Source organism: Balaenoptera physalus (genome assembly GCF_965194825.1).
Source record: "Balaenoptera physalus genome assembly, chromosome: 12".
Lineage (NCBI taxonomy): Eukaryota > Metazoa > Chordata > Mammalia > Artiodactyla > Balaenopteridae > Balaenoptera > Balaenoptera physalus.
The window spans coordinates 13734082-13757734 of record NC_138897.1 but is presented as its reverse complement, the minus strand read 5'-3'; the positions used below and the strand labels follow the sequence as shown (position 1 = coordinate 13757734).

At 40.8% G+C, this 23653-nt stretch overlaps 2 protein-coding genes across 9 annotated transcripts in view; both read left to right on the top strand.

Annotated features, from left to right (window-relative positions):
- The window catches only part of TNFRSF11A (TNF receptor superfamily member 11a), a 161854-nt gene extending 156722 nt beyond the window's left edge, over positions 1-5132 (top strand). The window contains exon 11 of the transcript XR_014251745.1: positions 5024-5132. The gene's annotated coding sequence lies outside the window, so the exon portion shown is untranslated. The remainder of the gene's footprint in view (positions 1-5023) is intronic.
- The window catches only part of ZCCHC2 (zinc finger CCHC-type containing 2), a 52234-nt gene that overhangs the window by 8419 nt on the left and 20162 nt on the right, over positions 1-23653 (top strand). For all 8 annotated transcript variants that reach the window (XR_014251740.1, XR_014251741.1, XR_014251742.1 and 5 more), the window contains exons 2-8: positions 5024-5135; positions 7733-7809; positions 10089-10160; positions 13191-13303; positions 18843-18937; positions 21532-21615; positions 23532-23589. Coding sequence is in view for 3 of the 8 variants with exons in the window: in XM_082416919.1 (XP_082273045.1) it covers positions 5024-5135; positions 7733-7809; positions 10089-10160; positions 13191-13303; positions 18843-18937; positions 21532-21615; positions 23532-23589 (611 nt within the window). In the remaining 5 variants the exon portion in view is untranslated. The remainder of the gene's footprint in view (positions 1-5023; positions 5136-7732; positions 7810-10088; positions 10161-13190; positions 13304-18842; positions 18938-21531; positions 21616-23531; positions 23590-23653) is intronic.

Genomic DNA, 23653 nt, shown 5'->3' with positions numbered 1-23653 from the left:
CCCACTCCCATCTTTGTTTGCTGCACCCAGTTCCAGGCCACTCCTACTCTATACAGGTAGCCACTGTCAGTTCAGAGATGTCGTGTTAGGAAGAACTTAACAGAGCCAGGTCTTGTCTGTGGGCTGTGATGGCAAAGTGTATACATGGATTCAGTACATAGTTTAGCACTTCCTCCCACATTCAATAACTAGAGCGCGCTTACCCATGCTTTAACATAGTGAATTCTACCACACTCGTCTTGCTGAATCACCTTATTCGCACATTTCTAGTTAAACAGTAAATCACCTAGGAAGTGAGTCCATGATCATAGCAAGAAATCCATGGCATACTGTTTCTAAGCTGCTGATTCATTGCTCCCTCCTTTCTGCACTGTTGGGTCAGTTTTGTTCTTTGCGGCACAACTTTAATACATTTACCGTCCATGTTTCTTCTCACACCAGAACTTGCCTTTTATCAGATGCTATAGATGGATTCAAGGCATTTCTTTGGGTTGGGTTATACTGTTTCACTGAGTAAAGATGAGACAGATATCTGCTTTTCTACCACATCCTCTCAATTAAAGAGACAGACAATAATTCTTAAATTCGCCTCAGCTTCTTCCCTCTTTTTCTACCAAAGTAGATGAAATTTGACATCTCAGTAATGTTTCTAATAATGAATCATTTTCTGACATTCACAGGAAGAGTTTCTATGAATCTTGCTTAAATAATAGCATATGCTTCAGGTACAACCCTGGTTATTTAAAGAAGAGAATCTGATACCTAGAACTGTAACAGATTACCCCAAAACTTAGTGGCTTAAAGCAACAGCCATTTTATTATTATTTCTCATAATTCTGTGGCCCAGGAATTTAGACAGGTAACTAACAGCAGGGGCGACTTGTCTCTACTCCAGGATGTCTGGAGACACAGCTGGGGACTGGGGGCATCTCTCCCCCTCTCCTCTCTCTGCCTGGTCTCTGGCACGGCAGCCTCAGGGGAATTGCACTCCTCACAGGCTGGCTCAGGACTCCAAGAGCAAGTGTTCCCAGAGGCCCAGCTGCAAGGCTTCTTATGACCTATCCATAGCCATCCCGGAACATCCCTTCCATCCCATCCTACTGGTCAGTCAGGTCTCTAAAGTCAGCCCAGATCCACTGGTTGGGGAATTAGACCCACCTTTCAGTGGGAGGAGTATCATAAGTATTTTTGGCTATCTTTCCTCTACCACAAAAACTTAATAGGGTGTTGTTGTTTTATATACTAGTGTTAAATTCTAAGTCTGATTTGATGAGTGTAAAAACTTCTGAAGTTAGTAAAATTAGTAAAAAAAACAAACTAAGAAATTCATTTTCTGCTTTTGTTTTTTGTTTCTTTCTTAGAAAGAATGTCTTGGTATTTTAAAATGTACAGTCCGCATCAAAGGACTAGAGGAAACGTTTAGAACATTGGTAGGTGAGCTAAAATAAACTCTACCTACAGTTTGACCTTTGTTAAAGTAAAATGAGACCAGTGTGATTTTTGTTCCAATGATGTGTTTTCAGAGAAGAGTCTTTTTAGGACTGTCCAGTCACTTGACTATTTCACAAACTTTCTCCACATTTAAGAGATCGCAAGTATGTAATTGTGATGGCTCTACATGTGTAAAGTTGAAATCTGAGCAATCTCTAGAATGAATGAGATACATTACATGACATGTGGATTTGAGCTAGCCAGGAGCACGCCATAGGTCAGAAAAGGCTTTACACACTCAAATGAGTTATAGAAAGGAGAAGGGCACACACATACTAATGCTCTTTTTGTTCCTGTGCATTCTTTTGCTGGCTTAGAATTTTTAAACTTCGTCTTCTTAATCCAAGCAGAGAAAATTCTCCCACTTTCCACTTGGTCCTGATTCTTTTTGTAAAATGCCAATTCTGGCATGTCATCTATATTGCATTTGCATGGGAATCTGAACTTAATAGAAAAAGTGGGCATAATTCCTTCCTGTACGGTTCCATTGAACCACTAGTTTTCAGATTTTATGGCACCTTCTTCTACACAGAGTAAAGCACACGTGACATGGAGAGGGGAGACGGCAGAACCGACCCCCGTTCACGCTGGGACCGATAAACAGCGTGATTCTGATCTCTGTAGCTCATGAGGCGTTAAATTTTTGTTAATAAAATTTAAAATTTTATAGTTTATAAATTTAGTCTAAATGATTTTATAGCATTGGTACATGCTGAGACTTGGTGTTGGGAGGGGGCAGAAAACTTAATTAGATATTTCATGGGTTGACGAACTTAGGTCCTTGGATAGAAACTCAAATACCATTTTTCTGCCTATCTTATTAAACTAGGAGGCTTTTTACTTGGTTGTTAAATTGTGTTCTTTAAAGTAACTTCAGGCTTTAAAGATGTGATTTTGATTGTGAAGCAAACTACTTTCACACAGTTGTTTCAATATAAAATTTGTGGAGACAACATGATAAAATTATTCTTCTTAATTTTTTATTGCGGTAAAATATAATAACAAAATTTGCTGTTTTAACCTTTTTTGAGCATACAGTTCAGTGGCAGTAAGTACGTTCACACTGTTGTGCAACCATCACCACCATCCATCTCCAGAACTTTTCTTTTATCCCACACTGAACCTCTGTATCCATTAAGCAGCTACCCCTCATTCCCCTCTCTCTGAAGCCCCTGGTAGCCACCATTCTACTTTCTCCATGAATTTGACTACTCTGAGTACCCCAGGTAAGTAGAATCATACCGTATTTGTCTTCTTGTGTCTGGCTTATTTCACTTAGCATAATGCCCTCAAGATTCATCCATGTGTCAATTTTATTCCTTTTTAAGGCTGAGTAATGTTCAGTTGTATATATACCACATTTTGTTTATCTGTTCATCAGTGGACATTTGAATTGTTTCCACCTTTTGGCTATTGTGCATAATGCTGCTATGAACATTGGAGTACTAATTATCTGCTTGAGCCTCTGCTTTCAGTTCTTTTGGGTTTATACCTAGGAGTGGAATTGCTGGATCATATGATAATTTTATTTTTTTGAGGAACTGCTGTACTGTCTTCCACAGTGGCTGCACTGTTTTACTCTCCCATCAGCAATGCACAGGGGCTCCAGTTTCTCCACATCTTCACCAGTACTTGTCCGTTTTTTGGATAATAGCCATTCTGATGGGTATGAAGTGGTATCTCATTGTAGTTTTGCTTCGCATTTCCCTAATGAAAACTGTTGTTCCTTTTATATTTTGCATTCATTTATATTTAAAGGTGTTACTTATAATTCATGAACTACATATGAACAGTGTGGAAAATACTCTATATAAAATGGTTGACCTATTCAGCTAAACTTCCAATTTACACAAGTATTTGAGAGGATTACAGTGCTTTATTTTGATTTTTGAAGTATTTACAGCAATTTTAGGCCAATGTGGTTGTATTACTTTGTAGTAAATGATTATATGGTTTGGGTTAGGAAATACTTGATTTTGTTATTGTTGGAAGAATTCCTGTATCCACTTTTTTTTATTCAGTAATATTGAAAGTTGGTGAATGCCATTCGAAAGTTGGATGTTGACTTAAGAGGTCGGTGCTCTCCTTCTTAAGTGTTTCTGTGTAGACAGTCTTTATTTCCTTGGGTTTCTAGAACAAGACATACTGTAAGGCTGAAGCTTTGCTCCCAAGAGTATCTATTATGATGCCTTATTCCTAGAAATAGAGGTGTCAACTGGCAACCCATACTCATTGACAGGCCAGGATGAATGATGAGACTATAGAACAAAATATATTTTTTTAACATCTTTATTGGAGTATAATTGCTTTACAATGGCATGTTAGTTTCTGCTATATAACAAAGTGAATCAGCTATACATATACATTTATCCCCATTTCTCCTCCCTCTTGCGTCTCCCTCCAACCCTCCCTATCCCACCCCTCTAGGTGGTCACAAAGCACGGAGCTGATCTCCCTGTGCTATGCAGCTGCTTCCCACTAGCTATCTATTTTACATTTGGTAGTGTATATATGTCCATGCCACTCACACTTCGTCCCAGCTTACCCTTCCCCCTCCCCGTGTCCTCAAGTCCATTCTCTGTGTCTTTAAATTAGGATTCTTGGAAAGTTTAGGGTCTTCTGTTTACTTCATTTCTTTATACAGTTAAAAAAATTAATGTATATTATTTATTGCAGATTTGCAAAATTGTAATTGGTTCCTGTAACTGAGATAATTTTGGTCTGAGTAGTGTTTTGAGATTCTGAACATAAAGGGGAGGATAAGGTGTGAGTTGTGATAAAGAATTGTGTTAAAGCTGTTTTAATTTTTGGCTTACCCAGTGGGTTATAGTAACAATATATACAAGACAATACTTGAATTCTGAGCCCTGTGTGTAAGATTAGCATGCTCTTCATTACTCCAAGTAGCAGTTCTGGGGTAAAACTTACCTCTAGTTCACTAATAGTAGTGATTGGCTGAGCAAATTCAGATTTAGAGCACCCAGTTGCTATTAGATGGTTTAACATTAATAGTAAACTCATTGTCCACACACATTCTTGTTTAGAATTGTGTATTGATGATACCTTTTAAAAAACTTTTTCCTAACAAAGTATCTTGTTAGACTGTCACTAAGACCAAGTAATGAATAAAAATTGCATAATTATATAAAAAATACAAATACCCTTACATCTGGGGAATAGCATAAAGGGTACCATCTTTTTATATTTATTCCTTCGATCCTGGTTCACTTTGGTAAAGAACTGACATCATTGGCAGTTCTGAATAGCAGTTTGCAAGCTGTCCCAAGAAACTGGGACAGTGAATAATGGATAGAATATTGCCATTAAATGAAGATAAATATTGATACTTCTTTCCCCACTGCTCTGACACTGTACCTTTCTGCTCTTAATGTGTAATCACCTATTTTATCTCTAAAAATTGCTATTAAAATTATTGCTATTAAAAGTAAGACTTTAGTCTGGTTTATTTTTGTGCCATTCACTATTCTTAGTCTCTGATATAGATTAACATGTGCCCCTCTTTCTCCTCTAGAATGACTCTGCTCATGGTGATTATATGCAAAGTAATGAGGCCAGTTTAATGGAACAAGCCCCGATACCTCATGATGGACTTACTGTGGCACCTCATAGAACCCAGCGAGAAGGTATGCTGTATTTTTCCTAAACTTTAAAACATCTGTACACGAAAAGATTGCAGAGTGCTATTGACATTGGTTAACTCACTCCTCTTTCTCCTTTTTGAAGTAGAGATATCCTCCAGGTCCTGGGTTTAGCTCAAATGCCAGCCCTCCCACTTCCTTGAGTCTGTGTCTGGGCTCTGGCTCTGCAGCCCCTGGCCTGTCCCAGCCCACGCTTACTTGGTTCTGCCTTGTGGTCCCTTGTCTTAAATCTGATTGCATACTTCTGGAGGACAAAGACCTTAACCTACTCCCAGAGTATTAGCCTAGTGCTTTATCTGTAGAATGTGCTCGATGTGTACTGAAGAAATTAATTTTACGGAAGTTCGCTGCAAGAGAGTGAAGAAATTCCTTACAAGCCCGTTCTTCCTGCAGTAATGCAGTTTTCAGGAGGACCGGGTGGAGGAGTGAAAGGACGTTGCCACCTGAGAAGAAATGAGTTCAGATACTCTCTTCTCCTCGCATCTGGGGAGCCCGTTAGCCTGTATTGAGGGAAGTCTGAAATGGCAGATGTAGACTGCCACCCGGGCGGCCTCGGAAGGGTGAAGGATGTACACTTAGCATCACACTCAGTTATAGCAGCTTTGAATTGATGTCGTTTTGCTTCCTTTTCATTCCAGTAATAATCCTTTTGTGTGATGCATTTTTCTTCACGGAGGAAAAATAGGTGTGAATGTTTAATGTTTAGAAAATGTTTACAGAATTACCACTTCTATTCAAGACTGTTAAACTACTCGAGTCACGAATGAACTGCTTCAGCCAGGCCCAGTGAGCCTACCAGTAACCTAAAGCAGAGTTTGGTTTTGCAGTGAAGGTCCTTTTTTAAAAAAAAGTAAAGATATTAAAAAAAAAAACATAAAGACTACATCAAAAAGGTAACAATTAACTGTAATGTGGTACTCATAGATGGTTTTTCCTTTATTCTTAATTTGTAAACAAATGTACACAGTCCCTGCTTTTCAGTTTTAATTTATGAGAGTTAGGGGATCTCCCGTTATCAGCCATTTCTCACCACATACCCCTTTGTTTTCCTCATCTTGATTCTGATAGATCACAGCAGGTATAACTCGAAATCAAGGCTGAAGCCATAGCCGTGTTCCCGTACCCACACTGCCCCAGTGGTCCCCTTCCCTAGAAGTAAAGCTGCTTCATATTTTGGAACATTGATTAGTTCAGGTGGTTTTTATTTAATAGCATCATCCTTCATATAATTTAATAGAACAGCTTTTGGAAACAGCAGACTCTCCCTTCCCCACTTTGGCCTTTATCATACTGCAGCAGTTGTGAGCAATTGAAGGCTTCTCACCTGGCTTCTGAGATTTTCTTTTGTCCCATTCTCAACATTTCTCACCCACCAAGGGAAATTGGCCCAGAAGCAGGCCACCAAACACTATAGATTTGGAAAGTTAACACAAAATACTGGTAATGGTATCTCCTTAGTTTATTATGCCTGTTTACCAGCAAATTTCTGTAATCTTATGTTTCCTGCTTTCTCAGTGCCCACCTTCTGTGATCTACAGCAGTCTTAATTCTTCCTGTATACTTTTGTTACTTTGTATATTCTACTTCGCCTATTTTAACTTCTTCTTTTAAGGCAGAGTGAGTCCTTCCCTTTTCTTCTCCATCTCCTGTCCCCCGAATCCAACAGTGACCTTCTGTTGAGTCACTTTCCTAACTTCTTACCTGTGACCTTTATCATCTTCATGACTATTTCTTCTACTTACACCGTGAGCAACAATCTTTTTTTTTTTTTTTTCCTTAAGTCCTTATATTATGCTTAGTAGACTGGCTCTTTTCAATTTGTAAAGAGATTTGCTTGCTAAGGTGATAACTTTTACTGAAGGATGTATGAAATGAGTAGTTTGGGGATTTGCACTTCTGCTTGTTACTTCACGGGTAAGCTGACCATCTTATCTAATTCAATTCAGAGTAATTGTTCTTAAGCCATTAATGTAATTTATAATCACTATTTTATCTGTATAATAAGTTGTGAAAAATTTTGCTACAGTGAACCATCATAGTTCGTTATAATGTTAAGTTTGTGTTACTGTTATATGATATTAAGGGTCACATTCGAGAAAAACAGTTTTTAAATTCTCAATTGGAAGGAAATTTTTACCAGTTCATATTACTTTTGAAGGGTTTTTTCCCCCCAATTAAAAAACAAAAAAACAGAAAAACATTTTCTAGTTTACACCTAATATGCATAAATAACTGAATGACTCTAAAGTGCTGTATTTGTGGTAATCTGAATTAACAGTTCTGAAGATTTCATCTAGAACAATAATCTTCACTGCGGGCGCCTTTTATTATTTATCTTTGGTGCTTAGCAGAGTGCTTGAAATGACTTCAGCCACTCAGCATGCTTAGTGGATATAGAAATAAATTACTTCGTGAATGGACAGCACATTGCTGTGCTTCTGGGTTTTTTTGTTTTATTTCATGATTAAGGCTAGTAGTAAAGATGAAGATAAATAGCTTAATCGTTTGGCTTTGTCAGGTTGGGTAACTGAAATATGTATCTAGTCTCTGTAGAACAAGTCAGCATGTTTTCTTTCTTTCAGCTGTACACATTGAGAAGATAATGTTGAAAGGAGTCCAGAGAAAAAGGGCTGACAAATATTGGGAGTACACCTTCAAAGTAAGCTACTCTCACCCAAAAAGATATCTCATACTATGTTAAATGATCTTTCGGAAAGAATGAAAATTGATCTTTGGAAAAACTTAATGGCAGGTTTGCTAATTTAAGGGAAGCTATACACATGTCTGTGTTTGTCTTAGTTAAGGGAATGTACTGTTTTCAGTATATACTGCATGGTTTGCCAAGTGTTAAAAATTGTATCACATTAAAGTCACTCTGACAGTTTTATTAAAACGAAATAAGAGCCTTAGATTTAAGGTGTAAGATATATCTTTAAAAAGTGAAAGTAAACATTCACCAGTATTTTTAAAAATCAAGATCACAGGCATTGTCTTTTCCTGGTATTTTTCTCCTCCTCTTCTTTCTCCGAGGCTTTGATATTCTGGCCTTTGTTGGCTTTTCTTATCTCTGCTTGCTCTGCTGCCATTCTGTCCTTCACACGGCTTTCTGATTAAGTGCAGAGCCCAGCTCTGTTAGTCCCCACGGCTCCTCTTTGCCTGTTGACTGTGATGTGGATTCCGTGTCCACATCTTCCTTCCCCCCTGCTCGGGCTTCGCTGTCAAGCCCTTTCTTCTGACGTGGGACTGCCCACGCCTGGAAGCCGCGTGGAAGGACGCTGTGTTTCTCTGCATCCTCACTTCACTTCCTACCCAAAGGTGTTGCTTGCCCAACTTTAGCTGTACTTGCCTCACAAAGTCATTTCTAATCCTCCAGCAGAATGTTTTTTCATTCATCCCAGGTGTACCACCATCATCCCTTTCCCAGCTTCTTAATTTGGGTTCCATGATTTTTCTTTCCAGAAGGCTGTCATCTCATAGAGAGCAGGAATCTTCATCCTCTGCATCTCGCCATATCTGACTTGCTTCGTACATTAGTTGGAGTTTCAGGACTCTGGCTTCTGCCTTCTGTGAGAAATATCCTAAATTTTCAAATTTTAAGTCCTTATCTCCATGTTTCACCTATGTTTGGAACATTTAACACAAGCCCCCCTGCTCTCTTCATTCAGTTAGACCAGCTCTCCTTTTGTTGCTGGAGCTCTAAGCGCATTCCTTCCTGAAGGCCTTCAGTGTCCTCTGGCTCTGGAACGATATTCCCCCGGACCCTGGCAGAGCTGACGTCCCTTCAGCTCACACACAGGCTCGACGGCCCCTACTCTGAGGCCTTTCTTGGCACCCGTCTGACCTGCTTCTCCCACCTCCTGCTCCTGCTCCTGCTCCATGCCCAGCTCGTTTTCTTTGGAGCGCTGATCACTGATGGAGCTCCTTGTACATTCATTGGCTCTAATCTGACTCCTGCACTAGACTCTGACCTCAGCCAGCAGAGGCTTCACTGTCTCGTCCACTCCTGTATCCTTTCATAAGAACAGTGTCTGACACAAGTAGCTGCTCAACAAACATTTGAATAATTAAAAATCATTTAAAAGATGTGCCAGTTAATAAGGATATTTGTTTGAGGGTTGCTAGGTAGAATTTTGTATGTATTCTTAAGTATCTGGGTAACTGTGGCATGACTGGTTGGTAAGGCTTATGTATTAGCATAGTTCAAGTATCCACTCAGCTCAAATAATTGTGAAGTAGAAATTATTAGTGGGCTACCATCGAGTCCACTGAGGTAAAGGTATCCAAGAAGTAGGTGGGTAATAGATTTTAGTTCTGGCTCTTCTGCTTACCTAGAGTTGAATCTACGTAAGTTAACCTTTTTGAGTTTTAGTTTCTCCATCTGAAAACGGAGGTAGTCATATCTGCCCCATCTACGTTACTAGGATTGTAAAGCATTAAGATAAAGATGAAATCTTTTCATAAACCATAAGTCCCCATAAAAATGCAATACAGTACTACCAAAGAAGGGCAGTAAACTTGGTATTTCTCTTAAGAATGTATATTTAATAAGTTCCAGGAGATAGAGTTTTTCTTTTTTCTTGGGGCATAGATCTGTGCTGTCGAAGTGTCATTTTAGAGTCCCTACAACTTCACCAAAAGGAACGTAAGACATTTCCCTTTCTGAAAAATTACTAAAGTATAGTCACATTTTTAGAAGACAGCTTGTTTTGAAAACCATGCGCTTTGAAAGGAGTTATTAAAATTTTTTTAAGTAGAATGTCAATATACAGTTAATTTTAACAGTTTTGAAGCAATTATGACAATACCAGATTAACTTTATATTTCTAATTGTTAATCTTGATAACGTTAAATAAGGTCATTTGTTTTACACATGGCTTTTTTCCAGTCAGTTCCTGCCTAAGAAATAACTGTATAACGTGTTTTTTTTTTTTAAATCAGGTAAATTGGTCTGATCTTTCAGTCACGACAGTAACAAAAACCCACCAAGAACTACAGGAATTTCTGCTGAAGGTAAAAGTATAGATTTGTTGTTAAAATGATTTTGACGTGATATACAGCAGGGGTCCCCAAGCCCCGGGCAGCAGGCAGGTAGCGGTCCTCAGCCTGTTAGGAACTGGCCGCGCAGCGGGAGGTGAGTGGCAGTGAGCGAAGCTTCGTCTGCCACTCCCCATTGCTGGCATTACTGCCTGAACCATCCCTCCCGCCACGCCACCCCACCCCACCACGCCCCGTCCCGGTCCATGGAAAAATTTCTTCCACGAAACCGGTCCCTGGTGCCAAAAAGGTTGGGGACCGCTGATACACAGAATCCGAAAACCTTAGTACCAAAACAAACACCAGCAAAATTAAAGCATGTATATAGAGGCTGGCTTACAGCTCTTCATGAACATTGCTGTAGAAGATGTCATGTTATTCTAAACATAGATTTTGTTACCTTACATTACCAATATAAGGAATTGATGGTTTTCCACATTAAAAAAAAGAAAAAAAAAAAAGAGAACCTTATTCCTAGTTCCTTGCTGAGATGTATATTGTTGGTGGCTCTGCGCCTAGCGCCCGACGGGTCTCTCCTCTGGGTTTCCCTGAACTTTATCTACTCTTTGTCTTGACAGATTTCATTTTTCAGTCACAGAATTTCTCTAAAAGTTTAGGTGTTTTTTTAAAAAAAATGCAGCCCGAAATAAATAATTTGCTCTTCAGAATCACAGTAATTAATGGTCCCCCTGCTTAGCCAACATCTGAATATAGTGTTTTTTCCATAGGACCAATGCCTTATCAGGTTATATGAAATAATTGGCAACTAGCGTACTTCTAGGAACGAATTGCCGATTATGAAATATCCTTTCAAGTTTACCATGTCTTTTTTCCTTTTCATCTTCCTTTTAAAATCATCTACAAAAGGTAAGAGCATAAGCTGTCCGCTTGACAACCTGTACATGCTAACTAACGTCTTTGACTTCTGTGGAGGCGGTTGAACTGCACCTAAAGTTTGCTATAGTGAGGAAGGTCAGTGAGTTTACTATAGTGAGTTCGAGGTCAGTGCTTTCCAGTCCTTTTTTCCATATCAGTAGCAGCCTCTGTCCTCCACATCCTGGCCTCCTTCCCATGCTGCTCCTTGACAGCTGTGTCTGCCACCTGTGTTGTTTCTCCTTACCAGAAAGGAAGCTCCATGAAGGTGGGGTTCTTGTTTCATCCTCACTGCTGTATCCACAGTGCGAGAAACAGTACTTAGGACAGGGTCGGAGTTTGAACTCTATGTTGACTGAATGAATGAATGGATTAATGAGGAGAGTTGCAAAAACCAAATTGTAATGAGATTTTGTAGATGGTTATCCGTTAGGCCTCAGTGTTCTTAAAGAAGAACGTGTAGCGAGGTGTGAATGCCTTCCAGCACGCTGAGCTTGTGCTGTGGCTGAGCCGGGGCTCCGGAGGTGGGGGACTGGGTATGCTGGAACAAAGACCAGACAGGTGAGAAAGTTCGGGGGACTGGTATAGAAGACGTGTGTATTTTTAGTGAATGTGCCTTCCTCTAGCACTGGAAGTAGTCCCTGGATATCGAAGATAAAAGCACTTGAAAATAAATCCGTTTGCAAATACTGATGGCTGCATATCCGCACTCTGCCCAGTCACGTGAGCGGTCACTGACCAGGTGAAAATGTATATATTCTCACCTTCCTGTGTTGAGAAGAGCCATCAGTCATTCGGTAGTTGAAACAAGCTTCTCTGCTGAAGCTGGTTTTGGCCGTGTACAGATATTCAGGAGAAATTGTGTTTAAAATGGGTAATGTGATATATGCCTAATGTTCTAAATCTGTATTAAAATGATAACATCAAAGTATAAATACTGAAATGAATGGTCATTTCTTTGTTTGGAAAAATGTGTAGATCCAGAACATGTTTCTTCCTGTTAGTGGTCTGAGGACATGATTTACACAGTGGGTGTGTGGAATGCCAGCAGAGCGTTTGACCTTACCAGGTTAATAAAAGGACCAGGAAGAGCTTCATTCTGTTATAACATCTTGATTCCATAGTCTTACTGTGCCTAAAATAGTAATTCTTACGCTACCTTTGTTAAATGTTCCATTTCTGAATTGTTGACTCAAAATGCTTATTTGTCAGAAGAATATTTACTTTGGGTTCTCCAATTAAAAATTAATATGTAAACTGACAAATTTGTATAGATTGTTATATTCCCGTGGCACCTTAGATAAATGTGTTAATGGTTCTATTCTTAATTTTAGTGAAAGTGCCTGCAGTTCACGAGTTAATTACAAAGACTAGTTATCAAAAGTCAAATTTAAAACTTTGACTTCTTGAAAGACTTGGAAAATTAGTTTTATAAGGGACCAATTTATTAGGCATTTTAATAGGTAAACTAGTTAATAAAAACAAAGTTTTAAGTCATTTTATTTAATTTAAAAATTTTCTTGGTCAACTGATGATTTTTTTGTGATTTCTTGTGCATGGCTCTGAGGCCACCTCCATCACATTGAGGAAAAGGTTCCTAAACCTCCAATTACTCTTTTTATGTAAGATTCAGAGTTTTCACCCCATCTTTCACACCCAGGTCTTTATTTGGTGTGTAGCGTTGACAGCCTGACATGGCCTGAGGTTCACACGTGATACAGAAGGCACAAAAGTGGTAACTACAAAGGCAGAGATCACGTTTTCAGAATACTATTTGAGGATAAAAATAATACTCCCTGTGCTCTGTGAAAGGCTCCATTTCACTAAAGAACCTTGGTGCGGTGTCCTGGGATGGGATGGGAGGGGAGTGCCGGGGGGCCCAGAGCAGGCTTAGCGCTGCCGGCACCCTCGGCCCCTCCCCTTCCCTTGGGACCCTGGAGTTCCCTGTGCAGTGGGTTCCCTGTGCAGTGCCACTTCAGGCTGCAGCCCTATGTCGGGAAGATTTAGAAAAGGAACTGCTTCTGGATGATTTCTGAGTAGGAGGCATTCATCTTCCTTTTGTGCCTCTGGTGTGTGACATATTTGCCAGTAAGTGAGAAACTTAACGTTGGTCGTGCGGTTTTTCTTTCCTAGCTTCCAAAGGAGTTGTCCTCGGAGACTTTTGACAAGACCATCTTAAGAGCCCTGAATCAGGGCTCATTGAAGAGGGAAGAACGGCGGCACCCTGACCTGGAGCCCATCCTGAGGTAACGGTTTACTGGCACCTCCCCGGCAGCCTTACAGGCTGGGCCACGGCCGTCCCGGGGCTGAGGATGGAGTTCTAGGGGAGATCACAGAGATTCCTCCTCTGGAGTACTTTTCAGAATGGACTTTTTATCCTTGTGTTATTTAGATCTAGGCTAGTAGTAGACACCAAACGAATTTCTCGTATCATTGTACTTTTCAGCTGTCTGTTATCATAAAAGTCGTTTCTAAAGTATGCATATATTCAGTGAAACCTCTTATTTTCACCATAAAGTATTTATTGAAAGAGGCCCTTGTCCAAGAGCTCACCTTTGGAGATGGTTTTGGATTTAAGTTGTTGAGTAAGGTTAGGCTAATGGGTGGGAAAGTGAGGGGCGTCCGAGGTCTGCAGTGTGGTTTTGGTCATTGTTGGCGCTCACCCCTCTCTGAGGGCCCCCCTTTAGGAGAGAGAAGCTAAGGAATAACGGCCAAGGGAACAAAGGCTGTTATACTGGAAACTTGCAGTTATCAATAAGTAAAATAAGTGAAAGCAGTGTTGGCGCATATGTGGCTTAGAGTCGGGGCTTAGGTGAGACTGATCTGCCCTCTGAAGCTCAGCGGGCCCAACCTGGGAGGAAGACTTGCTGGGGCAGAGGTGCGGGCCATGTCATGCAGTGACCCTCCTCCCACCCAGGCCCCCTGAGTATTCTCAGGACGGGGTGGGGCTGGGGACAGAAGCAGAAATCCGGGAGGGAGGGTATTTCCATTGTATGACAAGATTTAGGGTGTGATTTGGAAGCAAATGAGGGAAACCAGAGAGGAGATGGAGGGAGTGACTGGGAAAAGGCAGCGGAGCAGAGAGCTGGAGGGTCCGATTCGAAGCCCCCCTATGAGCACGAGCACGATGGAAGGCGTGGAGGGACTGAAGAGTGACCTGGAGGCTGGAGCCAGACGTGGAGCGGCCGGGGAGCAGCTTCAGGGGAGCGCCCCTCCCGCGCAGCCCGCGCACCATGGGCTGTGAGGACTCAGAGGGCACAGTGGGAGGGTCCAGAGAAGGACAGGAGAAGTGGGAGGGGCTGGGTCTCTTGGGGGTGGGCACAGAGAGCATTCCAGGGCTGAGCCGGGGTGGGGTTGGGCGAGGAGGAGTTGGCTGAGCTCCTGAGGCCCCTGTGCTGCTGCTCAAGCATCGGGGGCGTGTGCATCCCTGGGGAGCCTGTTAAAGGGCGGAGTCGTGCCCCACAGTACTGGGGTGAGCGCAGTGCTGGAATTCTAGGCTGCTGGGGGCGCGGGGTCCGCAGAGCACGCCCAAGAGGGTGGCGAGTTCTCAGGCCCCCGCACATACAGGTGGCTCAGGAGGGGCTTGTGCAGCTGTGATACGGGGGTGGGGGGTGGCAGCGCGAGCCTGGTGTCTGCGCTGGGTGACAGCCTCTGGGGAGGGAAGTCATTCGCCCCCGGGTGACGGTGCGGGGAGGCCTGGCCTAATGTTCCAGAGGGTGCACACGTGACAGGTGGCCCGGCAGGGGCGTGAGGCCCAGATGGGGTCAGGAGGGCGTATGCGCAGGGCTCCGAAGGGAGAAGCAGTGACAGTGGGAGACAGATGAGCTTACTACAGGGGGATGGGCCTAGTTAGGGTGTATCTTAAGAATCATGAGAACCAAGTTTCTCTGTTGGAGAAGAGAGTTACGGTATGGAAAGGAGAAAACCAGAATGAACCCTGGAGTGTCTCATTGGAGTTGAAGATATCGGGGCAGACTCACAATTTTCAGTATATATAGGTAGATACAGAAATAGATATGGTTGTGTGTGTACACATGTGTTCCCTGGCTCTGGTCATTGAAAGGGTTGGAAAGCAGCCACACCCCAGTAGCGGTGGGCATCCCTGGTATCCAGAGCTTGACTTGTAACTCCGTTCTCCACTGAACAGAGCTAGGGCTCCTTGGAGGAGAAGCTGATTGCAGGGCTGGAGGAGGAAAAATACAAGATGAGCCCGTTGTGCCAGAGAGCAAGGAAGCGCTCAAGGGATGTTTGGCTCGGTCACGAGGACAGAGGCCAGCCTGAAGGGCTCCTAGTGGTCAAGTCTGGAGCAAATTGAACATCAAAATAAATAATAACAGTAACATTGAATGAAATAGGAAACCATGGGTCTGTGTTGAAATAAATAATAAACGAATAGATTGAACGTTTGAGGACTAGGATATTTACATTGTCAGAGTCATTTCCCAGTGCTTATTACTTCTAAAGGAGGGAGAGTAATTCTGGGTGGAGAAGTCTGACAGATGCTACTTGGATCCAGGAGAGCGAACTTGACTCAGGATCGCCCACCGCACAATAGGCTGCAACGAAGGAGCACTGCCTCACTCCTGTGATACTCCTGCTGTGAACCTAATCTCGAGGAAACAGCAGGCAAACCCAAATTGTGACCATTCCACAAAATATCTGCGCTGTCCTCTTAGAGCCAGGACAGTCGAGGGAGGACTGAGAAGGTAGCACGGCTAGCTGGATGCAGCACAGGATATGAACTGGGTCTTTGTGGTAAAAAGGATACTTTGGGATCAATTGGCAAAATTTAAATGGCATCTGGGGGTTAGGAGGTCATAATTTATCAGTGTTAACGTCCTGATTTTGATTGTAGGAGAATGTCTTTGTAGGAATACTCATGTTTCACCCGGTGTTGGGGCAGCAGAGGTCAGTTATTTACGGTTTAGAAAGAAAATTCTCTTTATTTGCAACTTCTCTGTAAGTTTGAGGTTTTCAGAGGGAAAAAAATACTTCCACAAGGAGCCACTTTCAGAAATTTGGCTCTTGGCCAGCACCACAATTAAGAAGTATGTGTTGGACTCCTTGTTATAGCTTTTAGGGTTCTCCTCAGTTATGATCTCGTGTGTGTGTGTGTGTGTGTGTGTGTGTGTGTGTGTGTGTGTGTGTATAGCCTTTTTACTGTAAAGATGTTATTCAAGCTATTTGTGGAGAATGCAAAGGAAGGTGTAATGTGAAAAGTCCCTAATATCCCTTTCTTCAAGTCTAGTCACTAGAAGTGGCCTTCATTAAAAACTTACATAGCTTTCTAAAAATTTTCTGGGCATGTACACATCCCTGAATTTGTGTATTTGTGTGTATTTCCTTTGCGCAAATGAACTCTCCTTTGCACACTTTTTTGCCATTTAGTCTTTTCATTAAATAATATTGGACGTGGTAAAGCATCAGTACATGTAAAAAGATTGCTGCCTCATTTTTTATTTGCTACATAATGTTCCATTTTTAGTTGTACCGTAACTAAACTAATCAGTGTATTTTATGGCTGTTTTGGTTCTTCCTAAATATTTTAAAACTACAAGAATATTACAGTGACTGTCCACATATATGTTTCTTAACACACTTCTCTGTAAGAGAAATGTCTGGAATTGGAATTTTTGGTCAGAAGTGCAGTGTGCATTTTTTAATATGCGGTACTTCCAGATTACTTCTCAGGAGGCAGCAGCACTTTATACCCTCAGAAGCCTCGTTTTTGCATCTCCTCCACACCTCAGCAGACATGAATACTCTCAGCTTCTCATCTTTGCCAGTCTCTCAAAAAGGAAGACTGTATCTCATTTTAATCTGTATTTGAGTGGCCATTTGTACTTTCCTATGAATGAATTTTTCAGTCCCTTTCACTTTTTTATTGATTACTAGTTTATAAGAGTTATTTGTTAGATAAAAGAAAGGAGCACTGTTTGTCATTATTTCTTGACCATGCAGAAGGTTTAAATTTTTATGTAGTTGGATTTATCAGTCTTCTCTCATATGGGTTCAGGGTTTTGTGTCCAGCTTGAAAAGACTTTTTCTCTTCAAAAATTATATTTTTAAAATGTTTTCTTCATAATACTTCCTTTTAAAAACATCTTTGATTCTTTTGCATGGCTAGCCTGTGGTCTCAACACCATTAATTGGATTTTAGGACACTTATTCTCAGTTTGTGAATTTTAGATTAGTATCGCTATAATTCACCTAAGAAATGTAGCAATTATAAAGGAGGGGGAGAAATGAAAGCGAGAGGTAGGTAATGAATTTATAAGTGAAGTGGAGATTGGATTGGTACAGGACATACTGTACTTCCAAGTACACTGTAAATTAGGAAGATGAAGATATGGCACTGAAATGTACATTTGGGGTTGGACGACTTGTGTTATGTCAAAATGTAATCCTGTTTTTCTTATTTGATTGCTTGAGTAGTTTATGGCCACTTTGGGTTCTAGTTGGGTATAACTGCCATCTTGTGGTTATGCAGCAATGAACCCTGACTTGAGCCTGTATGCTGATTCCAACCAAGCCCCTGCCTTTATCTCAGGTGTGGTTTTCCTATACTGGATATGCCTGTACTTTTGACCAGTTAATTTGGTTTGTAAATGTAACTGGGCAGTAGATGCCTTTGGATTTTAATCCTCAGCCTTAGGTAATGTGTTCAGACCTGGAAATTTAGATTAGCTCCATACTTCGTATCTCAATTTCTCTTCCATCTCTTCATTTCCTCCCTTTGTCTTCCTATTGAATGTTTACCTCCACATTTGAGAACCAAGAAGCAATTTTGTCTAACGTACAAGGCAACTTTGGTCCATAAGGGTCATCTCTTCATATGGTATTTTGATGATTTTTTAACTAATCTGAATGATAGGTCCAAAACCTTGGGGAGACATTAAGAATTAAATTTTTAAATGAGCATTTAAAAGGTTCAAAAGTAATGCAAGGGGGTTTGGATGTTGAGCAGGGTGACAGTTTAATATGCGTATACTATTGGAGTGTCATAACCTTGAAGAATGTTAGTATATTCCCTAAGAAGAAATCGGAACTGAAAGGCCAGATAACTTGTTTAGGGTGATGCAGCTTTTAAGTGATTGAGCTGGTATTCAGATCCCAAGTAAACTTTCCATTAGACTGTGCTGTAACTATGCCCCTTTTGGCAGAGTCCCTTTTGTAGGGAAGACCTCCAGTTGGAATCTTTTAATGACATTAATAAAACATGAGGAAAGCTGTTTTTTTAAAAATAACAGCTTAGAATTGTGGTATGATACATATTGAGGTGAGTCATCAGTCATACCTTAGTCTGTAGTAATACTTGTAACTAACCTGGCCGCTGCGTTCCGTTCGTAGTTCCCAGAACTCCTGCATCCCGAACTTCCCAACCTCTTACTTTCAGACTGTGGGAAGGTGCCTTCATGGTACACCCAAATGATGAAAAGTAACACCTATGAAGAAGGGTAAAGAAGCTGAAGTTGTTTTTCTGAGCAGAAAGGCGACTATTGGACCACTTGGGTAAAAGGCTGAAATAATACATAGTTGGTCAGAATTGAAGCGTTACCACTAGATTATATAAAATTAAAAATAAGCCTGTTCATTAGATTCTTGTAAATAAGTCTTCTATTCACTTCCTCCTATGGGAAATACATTAGAAAATAATATTCTTTTCCTTAGGAAGGCAATTTTTTATACCTGAATTAAACTGCCACTGGGTTTGTTTACAATCTAAACTATCTCGTGGATTTATAGTACATGAAATTAATGAATCTCTTTTCTTTTTATGTGCAGGCAGCTATTTTCAACTTCGTCACGAGCTTTTCTACAGAATCAGAAAGTACACAGCTTTTTTCAGTCCATATCATCAGACCCTTTCCACAGCCTCAGTAAGTGCCCCTCTGCTTCTCTGTAGAAATTTGGCCTTTTCCTTGCTTGGATGTCTTGCTTTACCATGCCATCTTGTATGGGATTGTCACTTTAGTTACGGTCAAGGAATAGTGGCATACAAAATTAGAAACATTTGTGGTTTTTAGTGAATTTTACACTGCAGTTTTAAAGAAAATAACAACAGCTAATGTGACAAAACAGTAATGACCTGTATGCAAAAAGAATATAAAAAAGAGTGTATGTATATATATATATATAACTGATTCACTTTGCTGTACAGCAGAAACTAACACAACACTGTAAATCAGCTATACTCTAGTAAAAATTTAAAAATTTAAAAAAATTTTAAAAAAAGCTAATGTCACAAAACAGACTGATCCCAAGGCAAGGGCCAAGTATCTCAAAGTCGTGTGCATACTGGATCCTCAAGTTCCTTGAGAGATCTGGCTTACAGGTTGTAGAGATGCTTCAGTGCTGCTTGCATGATGGGTAACCTCTCATGATCTGCCCCTGTTCCCATAATGACCTCCCCAGCCTCCCAGGCTGGAAACTCTGGCCTTACTCTTTTCACTTTTCCTCTTTGTATTCAGTCATTTAAAGGCCAAGCCATGCCAGGCAAAGGACATCATCCTTTTTACCCCTCCTCACCAATCCCATTGTTAGTTAGGTCTTTTTTTCACGCATAGACTGTGCAAAGCCTCACTTCTCTCAGATTCTGGTTTCTTACTGTACTATAACCTGTCCTGGGATTATCTCGGGGATCAATTTGTTAATCCTCTATTTAGAACCTTAAACGTTTGCTGTGAAATTCAAGCCCTGCCGTGGGCCCCTTGAGCCGCCTCTCACCTCTCTCAGGCTCCCACTGCTCGCAGGCTTGGCATCCACTCAGGACACCCTGCCGTTTCCTGTCCCAGGGTCTTGGCTCGTTCTGCACCTTATCTTTTGTTACAGCCTGTTAAAATCACACCTGTTTCAGGACCCAACTGAAATAACACCTCCTGAGGATTTCCTAGCTTTCTCTTACGTTCCTGTGTTTTGGTTTTGCCCGCATGTTTTAGCATTCATCATGGTCTGCCTGGAGTTTAGTTTTATACACGTCTATCTCAGCTGCCTTGTTTAGCAAATATTTTGCCAGTAACGTCGATGTGTGCTTTAGGAGAATTTCTGCTAACTTTAAGCACAGCCACTATGGCAAGTCGCTATGTATTTTTCTTGTTTTTTGAATCTTTCCTTCTGCTTTCAACAAAGCCATGTCTCCCTGTACCTAAAGGGGAAAGAAAATGCATTTTTCCTCAGTTTGAAGTGGGAGGAAAAAAAAGAGGTAAAAAAAAAAATAGTATGATTGGATATTTATTGTAACAAAGGGGTTAACTTTTAGTTTTTCTAATCATTTGTGTGTATGTATATATGCCTTAAACATTTTAAACAAAAAGTAGCAACTAGAATTAATGACTCTTCATGACTAAGCCAAGATGAACAACTCCATGTTTAAATTCATGTCTGAATAGTGGCAATAGCTTTTTAAAAAGAGACTCCTGATCATTCTAGAGTCGTTAATAGATTTAACAGTCAGTGCTTTCCACTTGAACCAAGTGTGGTTTTTAATGAATATCTATAAATAGCTTCTTATTCTAAAAAAGCATTGAAGCATGAAGTTAAACTTTTAATTCAGATTTTAGCAGGCTGCCTAGGAAAATGTACCCAAGTGAGTAAGTAGTACACACATAAATAACAGAAAACCCGTCTGGAGAGTTTGGCAGTATCTAAATTACATGAGCAATGCTAAAGAGGCTGGTAGATTTTAAGAGATCAAATCGTTATGAAATCAAAATAGTGTATTAAAGGGTATGTTTTGAGATTGTGGAAAATCTGGTCAGGATGTTCAGATTATTTCACCAAAGAACACATCATTGGCAAAGTTCATTTGCACTTACTCTTTTAAGAAATGACAGCTCTAACTTCCCCTGCCCCCACAATAGAGAGCAATATTCTGTATCCTGACAGCTGAGAGAACAAATGTTAAACTCCTGAATGACTTAAAATGTTGACCTCCAGAAGCCTACTGGTCTGTATTTCAATGGAGACATAATCCAGTGCATCAGGGTGGGTTCCGTGGGTCAGTGCTGGTCCATGATTGCCGGTCACTGGTCTGTGGTAGAAGAACAGGAACAGAGAGGAGACGCTGGGAGTAATCTGACGTTGCCACATTATACTGTCTTTCATAAAAGGAGCGATCCACACGAACTGGAAATTCTGAAAAACCTTACACAGCACAGATAGTTGAGAAGCACTGATCTAGTCCATCTCCTCATTTTGCACAAGAGCATGTGGGGGCAGGCAGATGTGAAGCAACTTGCTTCACCCCTGTGGCTTTTATGGGGAGAGCTGGCTCCATGCTTCAGGGTCCCCACTCCCAGTCCAGGGTTTTGTGCTATGTCCTCTAGCTTTCTTCAAAGTCCTAACTACTAGACATGTTCTCTTTACCATTAACTCTCCACTCTCATCCTCCGTGGGAGAAGAGTAATCATTATATTTGTTTTTCTCACTATTATAATTTTCCCGAAAAGTTAATGGTATTTAATACTTCCCGCAGATAACTTACAATCCAATCTGAAGACTTCTAAGATATTAGAACACTTAAAAGAAGACAGCTCAGAAGCTTCAAGTCAAGAAGAAGGTAAACGCTGATTCACTGGAATAAGTCATTCTGCGTGATATTGTCACAGGGATAGGTAAACAAACCATTAGAACAGATTAAGGAACTGAGAAACAGACATATGGGAACTTGGAATGTGACAGGTGGCCTTACAGAAAAGTGGGGAAAGAATATGCAATAAATGGTATTGGCTGGCTTTCCAGTCAAAAAAAATGTTATATAATTAGATCCCTACTTCTCTTGGGCACAGAAAATTTCAAATGAATAACAAATTATTTGCAACATATATAAACTTAATGTAATATGTAAAATGTAAAACTTAAATTTTTAAATGTTAATAGTCTGGGATGAGAAGGCTTTCTTGACAAGACAGAGCATGACCATAGTGGAGATCTTTCTAATGTAAATTAAAGCTTAACACGTGACAAGAGGTTACCATTCAGAGGACATTTGCAGGATATTTACAGGTGTAAAGACTATACATCCAGACTACAGATTCTTCTAAAAATCACTGAGAAAATCAGTCTGGTCAACAATATGGGGAAAGACAAACATAGGCAGTTCTCACAGAAGAACGTTGAATGGTTCAGCCTCACAAGTAGTCCAGAAAATGCAAACTAAAAGCAATGAGAGGGGCTTCCCTGGTGGTGCAGTGGTTAAGAATCCGCCTGCCAATGCAGGGGACACAGGTTCGAGCCCTGGTCCACGAAGACCCCACATGCCGCGGAGCAACTAAACCCGTGCACCACAACTACTGAGCCTGCGCTCTAGAGCCCGCGAGCCACAACCACTGAGCCCGTGTGCCACAACTACTGAAGCCCGTGTGCCTAGAGCCCGTGCTCTGCAACAAGAGAAGCCACTGCAATGAGAAGCCCGTGCACCGCAACGAAGAGTAGCCCCCCGTTCGCCGCAACTAGAGAAAGCCCGCGTGCAGCAACGGAGACGCAATGCAGCCAAAAATAAATAAATAAAATAATTAAAAAACAATGAGAGATTAGTTCACACTCATCAGATTGGCAAACCATTTTCAAGTCTGACATTATCAAAGATATGAAGTAATGGGAATCCTCATCTACTGTTGATGGGAATTTAAATTGGTACAACTGTTGGTACAACTATTTTGGACAAAAATTTGACACTGTCGTGAAGTTGGAGGTGATTAATGCTACTACCCAGCAGTTCTGCTTCTATGAAAATTGTCGTCCGGGTGTTCAGGGGACAGGGATTCAGGCTCTCCCAGCAGCTTATGGGTAACAGCAAGCACCTGGATGTTAACCCAAATGTTTCAAATGTTAATAAAGTTATAAACAGATTGTGGTACCTTCATGCCAGGTGGCAATTAAAATAAAGGGTATTTATAGTATATTCAAACATGTAGCACCACTGTGTGTTTGTGAATACACACAGGAGTAGTTAAAATAAAAACATGCACTAGATTATTTCAACTAGTTAACCTCTGTAGAGGGAGGGAGCTGAATGGAATGGAGGGAGGCCTTCAGTTGTTTCTGGGATATTTCCTTTCCTAATAAAAAGAGGCAAATACAGAGATACCTGGGAGGTGGGTTCATGGGTGTTGGTTTTATTAATATGTGGTTTTTTGATATTTGAGACACTTCTTTTTTTTTCTCATGGTTAAAAAAGAGCCTGAAATTGAATGTGTGGTTTTGCAGCTTAATGCTCATAGTCAAATTTCGTAGTCTTGGACAAAATTGATTTTGCTATTAGGTGGAACATATTTGAGAGGATATTTAAGGAAATTACTGTGTCTTACTGTGTCTTTGAAAAATTGTTTCTTTAAGGAATTTTCTGTGAAAAATGCTTGGAAGTGCTCTACGTGGTCTGTCAACACTGTTATGGTCACATACATTAGTTGCGTCTTCCTTTTGGATTTTGCAGAAGCATCTGGTATAATAAATTGTTTTTTTCCTCCACTCTAGATGTGTTACAGCACACCATAATCCACAAGAAACATATCGGGAAAAGTCCCCTTGTGAAGTAGGTATCTAGTTCCTAAAACATGAATGACTTTGTGCGTTTTTAAATCAGTGTCACGTTTACT